We start from the raw sequence: 16100 nt of genomic DNA, 5'->3' as shown, positions 1-16100 counted from the left end.
CTCTTCTCCCATAAGTTAGAAAAGTAAATGAGGCTATGATTCATTTTTCCTGTTTAGAACAGAAGTATATGTAACTATATAGTTAGCCAAAAATATGATTAAAGTCAAGAGTCTATTCTGTTTCCTAATAACTCTTATAACTGGCTCCAAAGGTAAAACATAAAAATATTGCCAATGATCCAGCTGTTTTATATTGTAGTTAACAGCAAGATATCTAAACTGGACAAAATGCACTTGTATGACATCGGTTTAAGGACTAACGTGCATAATGGCCAGGACATAAAAGAAGAAAATGCACAATAATGTTGATTCATGTGTCTTATCCTTAGAATCCTATTGGATTTAATATCCATAAAGGTGCTTGTCGTATGGTATTAATCATGAGTTAGCAGAAGTGTTTAAACCATTTACCTACAAACATTACCCCACATGGAGAGCTTCAGTATAATTGCTATAATTATGCACACCTCTGTACCACCTCAACTGCTCTCGAACACCATCATTTATGGTAATGCTGCATGGTAATGAGATCACTTATGCCTGGATTACACTGTGAATTACCTGGGAAAACTATGCAGGTAATTCACAGTGTAATAGAAAGGGAATTATTAGTTGATACCTCCTCTTTTTCTATTGCACACAGTTACAAAAAATAGATAATTGGCTTATTAAAGAACCATGAAATCCTATTTAGTTTACATATATTCCTTAGTTTGCAAAATAAAACACAGTTATGATTCAGTTTAGTTATTATGTAGTTAAAAGTTACTGTGCTGCAAATTAATATGATTTGCAAGAATATCCTTTAATTACAGTCCTACCTAGCATTTAACAACCTGCTGCACTTTTCATTATTTGTGTTTTGTTGCATTCTTTATTGCCATGAGTGCCAGCTGAATAGTTATATTACAAGGTATATGTTTTCTTGATTATTCTAGTAAATTAGATGTGCATTGCAATCTCACAATATAAAATTTAATTTGAATAAGGTTTAGAAGTAATTATCTTGGCATTTTCTGTTTTATTCTTCTACAGAAACTCAGGTAGCATTTTTTTAAACTGCTGGTTTATCTGTAAAGTGTTATCTGTTCCCTTTTGAGAAATTTGATTGAGATTGAGGAGTCTAGAATATTATGTAAACCAGTGGCGGAACTAATAACCAAAGGGCCCTGGTGCAAGATTTTATCTTGGGCCCCCTCCCAAGACGGGGGTTTGCAGGAGCGGATTACACTGGCCCCCGCTTCCCCCCCCCCAGCGGTCTCTAATGTTGCAGTAGCATGCTGGACTTACCTGAGACCCTGCAGAACACACCATAGATCCCGTATAGCCCAACTGAGACTCTCTATGGTGGGCTCTGCAGGGTCCCAGGTGGGCTGGTCTGGTCATCGGGATGCCGCCTCGGTACAGTTGATACCCCTGTAAGAGGCCCCCCAGACCTCTCACATGGGTACCGGCTATACCCCTCTGATGGCGGTGTTCTATCAAAGGTTGTGACTACGTTAAAATGTGTGACTGGCGACATGGTCACACGTTTTAACGTAATACCACCCAGTTTTTCGGCGGTGGAATGTGTGACCACCAATAGGTGAAGCATTCCAGCGCTTTCCCAGCTGTTCCAGGGCTGATCGGCATCGCAAATCGCATGTGCAGGAGAACCGATCTGCCCTGAAACAGCTGATCGGTCCTGAAATGTCACTTCTATCTGTCTAATTACAAGAAAAAGCATGAAATAGCTGTACACAACTACTGTTAAGTGCAGTAGTGAGATATGATTTAAAGGGATACATATATAAAATATGATTTCTCTTATTCCTTTCCTGCACTGCGCTATGGGGGTCATTTTGCCCATTAGTTTCCTGATAACAGTTTTTGCTTTTTATGACTTAAAGTGAACATATGGGAAATGGGTCAGCCATGCAGGCAAAAGGAAGACAACTTCCAGGACTAATTTATCAGAGTCTGAAGGATAAGTTGTTCTCGTTGACCGACAGCCATTAGTAACATTTAGGCTTGCTCACACAACATTATACCATGCGCGTTGTTGTGTCATTCATTTGAACGACTCCCCAACGCACATCCTGGTGGTCATGCATTGCAGCGCATGGTATTGTGGTATTGGTATTGTGGTATTGTGGTACTATGTGTTGGGTTGCAATGCACAGCTGCTGGGAGGTGCATTGGGGTGTCATTCAAATGAATGGCAAAGCAACACACCACACGCTAAACGTTTAATGCAATGCTTAGTTGTGATGAAACCCTAAAAAGGGAACGGTAAAACACTGCTGTTGGGTAAAAAACATTACTTTTCTTCAGACACTTTAATGAATAAGACCATTGTAGTTGTATTTGCGCTACTCTGGATATCTTTATATATATATTATTTACAATTAGCTTCTTGCTGTTTTCTGCTTCATTTTGAAAAACATAATTTAAAAAAGAGAGATTGCATTTACTGATTTTTGGTTGAAATAGCCCAGAACTCATCAATTTGGGTAAAAATATTTTGCATTTCATCTGATAGAGAACCAATGTTTAATTAAGCAGAATGTAGTCCTGCAATCAAATTTAATATATTTATTTTACTTTAAAATGTTGATTTCATGTTTTCCCAAACAATTTCTGTTTGAGGACTGCTATAATAAAATGTAAGCATGCATTTTTTGTGCTTTTATTGTCTATTCATGTTCAAAATAATCCTGTTCACTGCTCAAGGTCACTTATATATGTAAATTGTGACTTCCTTACATGATCCGGATTACAATATCCTTTGTATATACAGTATATGACAGTGGACAGTAATTAGAGACTATAATACACATAAAAGAATTGAAAAGGTGCATAGATGGTAGTGGAAACAAGCATTTTCTGATTAATTTCTCCCATGTTGTCTATTGTCTTCACATACTAGCCACATTTTGATGTATTAATAGACCTCATTCTTTACAGGTGTTTGTTGTTGTCTTTGCATTAGTCTTATGTTGTTTCCACTGCCATCATTAAAGGCCACAGAGTCCTCTTAATGAGTTGTCTCATTTCCCAAGGAAGAAAAAAAGAAGCTGTGTTGATTTATTGAACTGGTTAGAGCAAATAATAGAACGGGATCAATCCAACATTGTGTGTTAATAACACTGAACAAAGCTCAGTCATAATTAGATGGACGAAGGAGTTTCCTTGTCCATTGCAGTTACAAATGAAAGCCCCTCACCAAAGTGTCTTGAAGAATAATGCATTCAACGTCAGAAGAATTACTGGGTTGCACTTTCTATTTATTTGAAGCTTAAAAAGCAGCTGGGTTTTTGTAAAAAGCCATGGATGTGGCAGTCATAGTTAAAGGTATGGGGGGAAAAAAATCACCCCTTGTTTTGTAATAAGGGGATTTTCAATTTGAAAGAGAAAGGGCCTGTTGTGTGAAGTATGGTTATAACATTTGGTATACTCTATCTCGCCCACCAGGAGGCTAATAATGAGGGAGTCTGTGGAGAAGGCCAATGCCATGAGGGTTATCTCACAGCCCCAGATGCTGGATAAGTTGAAGGAGGCAGAATTGCTGTTGGATGACATTCAGAAAGGCCTGAATGATTATCTGGAGAAGAAAAGGCTATTCTTTCCAAGGTAAACAGTCAATTTTTTTCTGTCAGCTGTGCATGTTTGTCTAAAATATGTCTGTTTGAATGTCACTCATGTTGCTCTTTTCTCCTGTTTTCCTGTTTCCTATAAATTCCTGTCAGGTTTTTCTTTCTGTCCAATGATGAGCTGATAGAAATACTTTCAGAGACAAAAGATCCACTTAGAGTTCAGCCACACCTTAAGAAATGCTTTGAAGGCATCGCAAAACTCACGTTTAATCCCAAGAAGGAAATCACTCACATGGAGTCAGCAGAGAAAGAAAAAGTGGAGCTTGTGACGAGAATAATTCCAGCAAATGCCAAGGGGCTAGTTGAGCAATGGCTTCATGAGGTGAATATATTTAGTCTTCGCTTTGATGTCATTTGTATGCAGTATACATTTTCTATGAGTTGATTACCACTATATCTTTGACCTGTGGTCGTGCCATGATATCTTGCTACAAGTGGCACTTTTTCAAAGCCAGTCTGTTGAAATGCTATCATATCTGGAATAACTGAATACTGATCTATAGGTAGCTTCAAACTAGCTAATACAGCTTTATCAGTAGCAGAATGCAGAGTTACAAGAGATATGTAACAAATCTGACATTTTTCTGTACCGGGATTACAGGAAGCCTGAAAACATGAGAATGCGAAGTGAGTAGGCAATACTGGAAGCCTCCCTGTGCAGAACAATTATGTACAGAGTTTCCTGGTGTTGGCATGACATGACGTCACTATTACAAATATGATGATGTAATCATGGCTCTACTCCAATTATGTAATTGTGGAACTCAAGCATTTGGGTTCAAACGTACACATATATTTTGAAAGTGGTTGTGAAGTGTCTTGCGGTACAGGAGGATTAGATTGTAACGTTATTGCAACAGTGAAACATAAATAAATAATTACAACAAATAGGTTTTTACTGTACATAGTATATTTACGAAGTGGTGATAATAAACAAAGATGACATTCAGATGATCTTATAGTGACTGAATATATGACCAATAAGTAGGCAAACTAATATTAATGGACGATAAGAACATGAATGGGTCATTAGGGTAGGAGCTGCACAGAGTACTGAACCTTCTCTAGTTGAAAGTAATCTACATTTAGCTAGTCATGGCATTCATCCTAACAAAAGGACTGTCTTACTTGCCTGCATTGTTAGCTGTATACCCTAGACTAGTTCTGTTCTTGCACAACAGTTTTTCTCCCAACTATCAGTGATCTCAGTGGCATACAAGTTTAATGGACCGTCTCCATCAAATTTGTAATCTCTGAAATCCTGGAAAAGTGATTAGTTGAAAGATAATATGGAGCCTTCCTTGCTCAACATTTTTCTTTAATGTATCATGAGGAGCAGGCAAATCATTGCTTTTGAAGGCCAGGTCTGAGGAGCATGGTCCTGCTTGCCAGAGATAAAAAATCATCACTGGTTAGTGTTATGTTAACAGATTAATAACATTAACAAACAATTTCTGATATAAAAACATGGCAGTAGTGTTGCTTAGTGAAAGTACCTGTAACCTTAGTATATGATGTCATCAGTGCTATCATCTACCTATACTGTATGTTTTTAAAGAGCTATTTGTAATTCATTGATAACATTTGTATTCACATTCTAGTACAATGTGTCAGAAATGATAAATCAGTGAGAACATGTGATATATTTCAATGCAGGTTTCAGTTTGAAAGATGATTATTTTTCTAACCAAGTACAGCGCATATGATTTCTCCATACTATATATTATTGATATTGATCATTTTAAAACTGAGATTTTTCCATAAATCAGTAAACATAGTTGTATCAAGCATATGGACCTGCACCTAGCGTATTCTAAACTCTTTACCTATTTCTTGTGGTTTACCTTTGCTAAATGTACACATGACTTTGATCCAAGTCAAAGTCTTTCTTACACATATGGAAACATGTCATAAGATTTATTAAAAGGTGCTGAGCATCTGTTAAACATTATTTTGTTACTTTGCTTTAAATCCCTGTCTTATATTTTATCTGGTGTAGGCTTGTTAAAAAAGAAGTAGCTATACTATATAATTAATTGTTCACAGCCAAAAGGCTAAACTGGACTTTTGTGGGTTGTTAAAAGAGATCTGTGAGGAATGCAATTCAGAGGTTTCTCTGCTTACAGCCGTTCAGCGTTCACCATAGGGTTATTGCTCAAATGCATTAATCTACAGAGAGTTTGTAATTGAGCTGAAGTGCTAGAGCAACAAATGGCATCCCAGACTTCTAGAAAAACAAATGTCAGCATAAATCTCAACTATCTTTGAGTGAGGCTTCCCAATTTATTTCAAGAAGCAGATCAGAGCACACAGGTGCCATAGTGATAAAGTGGGACTCCCCTTCATCACATCAGATGCAGGACTTAAGCTGACCATACACCTTACAATTATTGTTTGATTTCTATTGGCCCATCATCAAACCCCTGTTCGATTTTCCGCTTGAATACCCCCTCATGCACAGCTCAATGTAATTTCGATTATCGTTCGTTAGCAATACTAACTGGCTGAATTTCGTTGATAGACAGAATAGATTTTCCTTTGTGCAGTGTTCCTGTTGCGATTTTTGCCTTACAAAAACGCCACTAATCCATCAAATTTCATACGATTCGAGAAAGGTTTTCCAGCCTGACTGATCGAGGAAATCCCACCAGTTGTACAGTAATCATGATCATTCACTTTCCATCAACTGGCCGATTATTGTACGAAAACCAGATTGCTTTCGTTTTCAAACTCTAATCGCAAGGTGTATGGGCACCTTAAGGAGGATAACCCAACCCTGATTTGTTTCTTGTGCCTATTTTCATTGGTCTGATTTTTTTCATTGAATGGGTAAGCTTTCACTAAATAGCAGTTAAAGTGTTTGCTGGCATTTTTTTCCCTGATGTTTACAGCTCTTGCAATGCAAAAATATATTAATAATTCTGTCATCATTACTTTGTAACATTAGTTCAACTGTGTAATAGACAGGCAGGTTTGTACACATTTTCCTATATTTTGCTATATATGAGCTGATAGATTCCATCAGTTTGCCTGCATATCAAGGTACAAGCTATTCAATGTAAAATCATGACTGACAACATTTTTGCATGATAGAATCTGCACTGACAGTCATGAAGTTCATATTAATGTTCTGTCAGTTCTGTGTCAATCTCCTGTTATTTCTAGTGGAAGATAAGTTAATTCACCTGTGTCACGTTGTGTATTTGTTAGATTCTGGGAGCATGCCGGAGCTCTAACTATATTTGAGACTTAGTGCTATATTTTGTCTTTTGCAATACCTATTCTATGTGACTTCTACTTTTGGGCAATTTTTTACATAAATATTAATATTTTACTAAATATGGAATGCATTTTTCAAAGTAATTGCAATAATGTAATATATTTGGCCTAAGTGGCCAAATGGCCTAATGTAATATATATATTTGGCCTAAAGTGTATGTAAACCCTAACAATCTATATTTCTGTTCAATAAGTGCAACAAAATACCCATTGATCATGCCAGAAATCCAGTGAGCTCCTAACTTCCTGTGCTCTCATCCCTGCACTAAAACCTCAAGCAGTCTTATTAAATCTTCCTAGTTCTTCTTTGTGAACTACAGAACACCCCCCTCTTATGGCGAAATGAATTTGAGGTGTTCTATAGACCAAAATTGAACAGCCTAGTTGACAATGCTGCTCCTCTATAGATGCAGTACAGTGAGTGGGCATTGTTACTCCAGGGCAGGAAGTGTATTACAGGCAGGATGACCAGGTTAATAAAAACAGGATAAAAGTAAACAGATGCAGTCACCACATAAAGGGACTGCTAAGCTGCAATATATGCAATTGTTGTTCTTGGGTCTAGATACATTCTAGAAAACCACAAAAAATGATTTTATTAGAACATAGTTTTCAGTCTACCCAGTATAATGGTATCCTGTTCTTCTTTATGCAACATATACTTCCAACAGTGAGGCAAAAGTGGAAATAGAGGGTAAGTAAGGACAAAAAACAAGGTAAATATTGGAGTCCATATGTGTTTTCAGTACATCACAACCTGTAGACCTTTTATTTTATTAGGCACAGTTAGCCACTTTTCTGCATGATTTAATGTGGACCATCAGTTTTCTTCATCTATTTGTGTTATGATTTTGATAGTCTGTTTTATGTAGAATGAAAGAGAAATGAGCATGTTTTAAGAAACTTCAGCCACAATTAGTATGGATGCTGTGGTATCTGTGTTGTTGCGTCCATTACGAAATGACCAGCCTGACTCTCACATATAGAGAATGCATGTCACATAAATAGTGAGAGGGAAAGTCTTTCTGTCCTAGGTCTATGTCAAAAGGGGTCTTATGTTTTTGTTTTGAAGTTGATCCTGATGTCCTGTTAAGTTCCATGTTCTTGGGTTGGTGGTTCTGCTGTTAAACCAGGCCGGTTTGCTTAAAACCATCTAATACTTGGTTTACTTCAAGAGCCATGGCATAGCTTGGTGCATGTTAGTGTTGTTGTCCTGTCAGTTTAGCTTGTCCTTGGTGTTGTGCCACTTTAGTGGAGAAAGTTGTTTTATTGTGATGTTTGTGTCTTGAAAAATAACTCATTTGACAGTTGCAGTGCTGTTAATTTCTGATGTTACTGTTTCAGTGTGCTTTTTGTCATTGAAATATAGTTTAAAATGTTCAGTAATGTAGCATGAAATTATTGGTTAGTTTGGGAATGGATGTGAAATCATGTGAAGAAAATAAGTATTGCATCCGATCGAGATAAATTCACTGTGGTGTTTTATGGCTTTTTATTCCTATGTGATAGTAATAATGTCTCATGTAGGGATGGAAGCCATGAAATACATTGTGAAAAGTCATCATCTAGAAGGGGGCCATGAGCATGGAAAATGCAATGGCCATGGAGCTAATAGGCATATGTATAAACAGAGTTCAGCCAACATCTCAACATTCTGTGCTCAAACTTATTTTGTTTACACCATGAAAGTTTGAGCACGGTCTATCTACTAAGTTGGAAGTTAGTGGTTATAGTGTAAACTGTATTGGTATAAAACTATGATGTTTCAGAATGCATTTATTTGTTATAGTCAGAGGACTTTGCAATGGTGTGAGGTTGGCGTGCACTGATGTTTTCTGCACATGAGAGCATAGTCATAGCAGGATTCCTTCCTGATTTTTCATAGTTTCTACAAATAAAAAACTTCTTTGATGGGTTGGCTTAAGTTTTGGACACAGCATATCCATTAGAAGGTATTTGTGGCATGAAGTATTGTACATACTACTTTTCAGCAGAAAGTATAATGTGGCTCGTAGTTTTATATATATATTTTCTTTTCTATCTTGACAATAATAAAGTGCGCTTATCAATGTTTATATTTTGTGGCTGTATGAACAATATGAAAATAAAATCTATAAATATACTAGATTGACTCTGCTTTCCTTTCTTTGTGCTCTTGATATAATATTACGTAGGTAGTAAAAAACACACTGGTTTCTGTGGTTTACCATCACTTTTATTTCCTACACAATTTAACCTAGAGAGTACAGAGACAAAATGTTATAAAAGGTCATGTGTTAACTATAGACTAGGTTTATGAGTGGAATAAATTAATGGTTAGCTGACCAATACATAATCATACTCTTTGGGTGGATTCAGAGTATTTACTTTAATGAGATATTTTTTTATAACAAACAATACAATTGATAATGTTACCAATAGCAGTGTTCCTTCTTCCCTTTCCTTCTTCTATTTTAAGTGGTAATATTCTCAGTTATCTGGAATCAAGGACATCCATTACTCTCGTCATTGACCAGAGATTCTAAACTGGCATGATGAAAACATATTACAGAATTACATTGAAATTGCAAATGTATTTTCCCCAACAGTGAACTAGAGTTACACTATAATACTGATGTTTTTGGGGTTGCAACTGAGAACAGACTATATTCTCATAGTCCTTATTTGAGTCTTAAGGCTAAACTCCTGTGTAAATAGCGGGGTACTGTAATAAATGATGACTTGATGAGAACACTAAATGTAGCCTTTGAACACTTTTTATCTTTGCAATGGAAGAGTAGCTAATTTGGAGTACAGTACCTGACACAATTGAAATGTGTGCGTCTCTGCCCATTCCTTTCAATATCTCATGCTGACAGCCCAGGTTAGATTTGGCACAACACCAAAAGCTTGCATTACATGGTAAAAATTATGTTTACAATTACTCAGTCATGGCATGTTGAAGAAGAGTTGTGGTTATACAGAGAAACAAAAATTCAAACCTCTTTGCAAGTTTCCTGACAAATGAATTGGAGTGCAAACATGTTTCATATAAAGAAGGGGATAAAGAAGGGGATACACTTGTCAATAACATTTTAGATAACTCCAAGTAGTGAGGTCCTACCACACAGAAATGCATCCATGTCATCTATAAAATGTTAACATACATGTATATATGGGCGTGCATATTTATCCATCAAGATGTGTATGCTGACATACAGTAAAGAATTTACAGTATATTACTATGTGCACATGTTCACCATAGCTTGTTAGGTAAATTTTTCTGTTTAATATATATTTAAACAAAAGAGATGCCATGTTCTGTCAGCGGCATATTACTCTAATACCAGCTCAGTTGTTTTGTAAAGCAAGTGTAAGTTCCCCCGTGACATCATTTTCTGTGTTCCAGCTGGCGGAACTCACAATACACAATAGGGGGAATTTATCAAAACTGGAGCAGACAAAACTGGAGCAGATGCCCATGGCAACAGATCAGCTTCTATCTTTCATTTTCAATGCTCAACTAAACAAACTTATGAGAGAAGCTGATTGGTTACTATGGACAGCTGCTCCAGACTTTCACTGCTCTCCCAATTGATAAATTCCCCCAATGTGTTAGGTGCCCTACTAGCTGTCTGTTGTTGGACAGCTGAGACAGCCAGTAACCAGATAAAGATGAATGAAAAAAGGGATGTCTGAAATATTTATTTGTATAACTGTTCGGAGTAAAGGTAGCCTCTATGTCTATCTCAGGAAGTTTTCAATAAACACTGCACAATAGAATATTCCATTAACCTGGCAATCTAACATAAGGATTTGAGAAAAAACGTTTTGCTTAATTATTCATTTCAGTTGCATCGAAAAACAATGCTTTGTTATAAGTTTTATCACAGGATTTTTGTAGTGACAAACCTTAGATTTGCAGATCCTTGTGTAGTGGAAAGGGGCCGGATACAATAAACAAAGCTATATGCTCTTCTACAATGAAGATCTACATCTAGTCTACAATCTACAATCAGTCTACAATCAGAAAAAACACTTTAGGACAAAAACAGTGAATCTCTTGACAACTGGCAACCACGAGCTCACAATGGTGCTTATTCTGTTCTGATATTTGAACCTTGGAACAGGCCGTACACTTTGGATTTGTTTCACTATACAAATGTAGGTTTGAAAAGAAACATAATTATAGTGTCTACAGTAGCTCTTGAATAATTGATTTCAGCCAGGATCTCTGTGACTGCTATTTTTGTCAGCTTCACCGTGTTTTTCACTTCCTTCAGCTACACATCTTGACAAGCAAGGAATTTTGACTCTTGTAAATGGTGTGTATTATGTTAGATTTGTTTAATTAATGTATACAAAATATTGTATTATCTATTATACGGCAGTATGGTATATGGCAATATTATCTAAATTTGGTATGGATTATTTAATTTTGGGAGGCAGACTTTCCTTCTTAACATCCAATTTAAAAGATTTCAGCAAGTCGCTGACATACCTTTATATTACAAAACTGAAATTACACTTAGAATGAAAACTTCATCATGAGGCATTATATTCCCTCACAGTGACTGGCCATCCATAGATTGATTTACTGGACTATTTACCTTAAAACACTGTGATTTACATAGACTGTTTTATATTAGGTCTCCTATCTTTACCAAATATGCTCCGGCAACACTGGCTTGGTATGTTTTCTTTGCAAGGCTTACATAGAGCAGTCATGAAGTCCAGTTAAGACCTAATTTGCCCCCAAAAAGCTTAAAAATCCCATTAGGTAATAACAATAACTTATCCATAGGTTTTGTTCCACTTTCTACTTACAGCAGATGTGCACACACACACACACACACACACATATACACTTTTGTGTCACAGTATGTTAACATTTATTTAATGATTTAATTGTATATTTAATTCTCTACAGAATAGCCTCCTAAAAAGCATAAATAAAGTGCTGCTTGTCTGACACATTTATACTACAAGGCGCCATTTCTTTATATAACTTCTACAGCTTTCATAAAATAATTATCATTGAGTGAATGAAAATAGCTGCAGTATTTTTCCACTGGGCTTCTCTTTGTTTTACCATTTCAGTTTGTTCTTGTTCAAAAAAGAACATCCTAAGGGAAAAATAAGTGATGTGGCTTTTTTTGTTCTGCGTTGGAACTGACACTGTTTTTATAAGGACTCTTGTTAGTAGAGACCAACATCTTCAATCCATTTCACAAGACTTACAGTACCTACACTCTGACATGATAAAATTAGAAACAGAAATGAACTGACAACTAGGTACACCATTCCCTCTGGGTATTCTGACAAATGTCATACTGGCTAGTACACCTGGGGCTGGATGCAGCTATTCACAACATCATGGTTAGGTCACACATTTCACTGAAATACACTATCTTGCATATGTAGTCCTTTTAATAGGCATGAAAAAAGCCACAGGGCTGCAACAACAATTTCGAGATGCATGAATATAAGTATTGCAATGTTATGACAACATAATTTTTTTTTGTTATCTATGATTAAATAAATATCTCACATTAGTTGTGATGCACTGTAATAATGCTGCATCCTGCTCCTAGACCAATGCTGATTTTGTGTGATTCTTAGAAAATTTTAGTACTGCTACTTCAGAAAGGCTTAACTAATGTGTGAGTTTATAAAATAACATAATAATACATCTGTGGGAGAATTAAACATTCTAAATCTTTAGCAGGATAGGTTGGCAGACATCATAAGCTATGATCAATGCAGTTGATATATTCATCCTTCTAGCACTGCCTAGAGCACGCCCATAAGTTAATATCCAAATAGTGACTTTCTCATGCTATTGTCATATACAGTACATATGCACGCTTCTTGCCACCAATGTGACAATACTTGGATCTGCTCATAGATCACTTACCCTGGGCATTGAATTTTGGGTTGAAGGAAGGGGACATATCATTTTTTTTACCCAGAAGTAGAGGAAACCCTTAGGGTGCTGAAGAGAAAACTGGAAAGTTAAAGCTAATGATATTTAAAAAGAAAAATAAAGTGAATCAATATTTGATGACCACCTTTGATGTCAGACGGTCTGCCCTCTAGTTAGTTTTATTCTTTCTATTTGTCCTACAAGTATGCTTAAGGATACCGTTCATTTAGCTATTCATCTGTTCAGTTCTTTAGCTTTTTCTTCCTGCCATATATGGTTGATTCTTACAGGTATTCTACCTATTCTATTGAATATTACAGGCCAACTATTACAAATACCTGGGTTGGATCTCATAGGCTTCTGGATTACAAACTACCTACTTAAATTGAATTTTTCAGCAGGAAAAGGGTGTTTGGACATAGTCATTCTTTATTAATATTGACATTTTTCCACCTTGTCTGTCAGTCTTCAGATTAATGTTACAATGTGTTATACAGTAAACCAGAGTCATGTTGATTAATTATTAACAGGTCAAGACACGGAGTAAATCTGTGAGTTTTAATTCCATACAATTTTTCTACTTAAAGGGTAACTCCACTTTAAAAATATAAAAATGAAACAAAAATGAATATAGCATATTTAATTGCCTCTAAAGTCATTATACCTAAAGCCTTTCTGTATTTTAGTGTTATTAAACATTACCTTTCCATTTAAAACTGTAGCTGCTACAATGTTCTAAATCTGTCGAAAAAATTCAATGCAATATGGTGACCTGGAGTCGTTCTGTATACAGTTGGTTCATGGAACGCCACCAGAAATATCACTTCCAGCTTCTGTGATTGGCTGACTGATTTTCCCAGAAGTCTGCACTAAGATATTGTTTGGCATTTCTTGAAATAGGAATTTAATTTTTTTGGTGAAATACTCCAAAAGTAGTTAATTCCTACTAAAGGTATGCAGACACTGCACCTTTCCCTGTTACAACACAGGAAGCCCACCAGCTGATTATAATAAACCCAGACCCTCTCATTCAGGGATCCATTTAGGGTGGCCATACACTGTACAACCATCGCAAGACCTTAGTCTTGTGATGGTTGTAAAGGGATTAAAAAAACGTACGATCTGCCCATCTTGGACGGGCAGATCGCACTCTCGATCATCGCAAGCCATGCCCCCTGAGGGGCGGGCTTGCGATGACTGTAATGAGGGGCGGGCTTACGCTGACTGCAAACGGGCAGTGTGCGCGTGCGCACACCGGCCCGTTCGGCAGTTGTCGAACCAGCAGGCCACCAACTCGTACGAATCGTACGATTCTCGGCGGGTTTTCAAACATGCTGGTTCGATGGAAGACGTGCGACCGTACAGTAGAAAAGGTCGCATGCCTTCCATACACTGCACGATTCTCGTACGATCGCGGGATTTCCCGCGATTCTCGTACGAGAATTGTGCAGTGTATGGACACATGCTGGTTCGATGGAAGACGTGCGACCGTACAGTAGAAACGGTCGCATGCCTTCCATACACTGCACGATTCTCGTACGATCGCGGGATTTCCCGCGATTCTCGTACGAGAATCGTGCAGTGTATGGACACCTTTAGAATGGACATGCAACAAACATGCAACAAAGTTTGTTAAACTCTTTGCAATGTACACAGATCACCCTGAGGGGACTGATTTTTTTCTCAGCAAAAGGGGAATTACTCTTTTAAGTGTTGGGATTATCTGAATGAACATATAAAGTAACATACAATTATCTCAGGTTGACATTTGGATCAAAATTATATATGGATTAGCCATATACTAGTTATTGCAAAATATTCCTTTTTTCTTTTTGGGAGGAATTGTATTTACAGGGGGCATCAAGAGTGGAGGTAGCTCACCTAGCAACAAATTGCTTTCTTTATTTTCCAAGTCTGCTTCAAAATTGTAATAGCTGGTGTTTCATTGGCCTTAAGTAACAATGTTTGTTTCTTCTGTGTTTATAGAGCACAGGTACATTGATACAATAGTTCTGTCCATATTTGTTATTTTCCTTATATATTTAAAAATTACTCTGTTATGGTTTTATCAAGCCAAGAATATTCAGCATTCAACACACTTCTAGTTGTGTCAGATGCCTGGTCCCCCACTGTGGGCTTTGGTTCCTTCTGCCAGTCCCTATGTCACTACTGTGTCCTGTAGTAATGTAGGGATCTTGGGTGACCAACATAGTCTCTTTAGGTGCTGTAAATGATAGCAAAGACTTTGTCAGTGCTCTTATAGCACTTGTAGCTACTTTTAGTAGTAGCTGTTAATTTAACGTTAGCCTGTACCGAGTTTCCATGTAGAAAACTACTAGGGGGGAGGTGAAAAAAGCAGACAGCCAGGGGTCTATTTATAAATGTTTTTACACAAGAATTATACAACTTTCAAATAACAAGCAAGGCTCCCCTAAATACGAAATCCCATAAGATGGAGCTGTCTATAATAGAAAAACAGGCAGTACAATGTATCAAAAATTTAATGAAAATAAAGAAATAGAAAACAACATAAAACAAAATCACATCAAAAAACCACCAACTGACAAAGACATTTAAAATCAATAAAAGGCAAGTCCTCCTTAGTATGGCCCGAGTGAAAAAAAAGTGCAGTTGAAAATATATTTTGACCAAGTGGTCAAAAATCTAACTTTAAGCACAAGCGCTGTATAGAAAAAGCAGATACATATGTATCAAATGAAGAATTACTCACTGTACAGTGTATTTGGATGGTTAGGCAGTCCCTGCAGGGAGTAGTATTGAAGCGGTGCCCACACGATCCAGACTCTGAAATCTGTTTCAATCAATTGTGGTGATATGACCAAGATGGAAAGGTGCTGCAGGGTCTCCACACTGACATCCACCTGCAGGGTGATCCACAATCTATGTTGCTGGATGAGGTTCAAAAATTTTATTCCACACATGCGGGTGTTATATGTATTGGGAAACACCATGTCTGGAGGGGAGGGGGAGGGAAAAAAATACATTACAACTTTCACCCAGGATTCACATATTTTCTCAACTGAACCCAAATACTAAAAATATGTGAACCTTGGATTAAAGGTGTGTGAATATTGTGTTGTATCATTTATAAATAGACCTCTCAGTGTTTTCCTGAATGTTCCTTCAAATATTTATTTTTCTACCTTATCTAGCAATGTAGAGTTTGTTTTGATCAACAATTGCCTTGTGAGAACATCAAGGTTCACTGGGATTTTCAGTTCTATAAGAAATATTAATGCTTCCTTTTCTAAAAAGAATGG

At 36.8% G+C, this 16100-nt stretch overlaps 1 protein-coding gene across 1 annotated transcript in view; it reads left to right on the top strand.

The window, feature by feature from the left end:
* The window catches only part of LOC108784922 (dynein heavy chain 3, axonemal-like), an 899093-nt gene that overhangs the window by 231824 nt on the left and 651169 nt on the right, over nt 1-16100 (top strand). The window contains exons 23-24 of the mRNA XM_018553871.1: nt 3454-3612; nt 3729-3957. Of these exons, the coding sequence (XP_018409373.1) occupies nt 3454-3612; nt 3729-3957 (388 nt within the window). The remainder of the gene's footprint in view (nt 1-3453; nt 3613-3728; nt 3958-16100) is intronic.

The sequence above is a fragment of the Nanorana parkeri genome, unplaced genomic scaffold, assembly GCF_000935625.1.
Source record: "Nanorana parkeri isolate BGI_ZX_2015 unplaced genomic scaffold, ASM93562v1 scaffold132, whole genome shotgun sequence".
NCBI classification, from domain to species: Eukaryota; Metazoa; Chordata; class Amphibia; order Anura; family Dicroglossidae; genus Nanorana; species Nanorana parkeri.
Note: the sequence above shows the minus strand (reverse complement) of the source record. Positions and strands in the feature narration are given on the sequence as shown.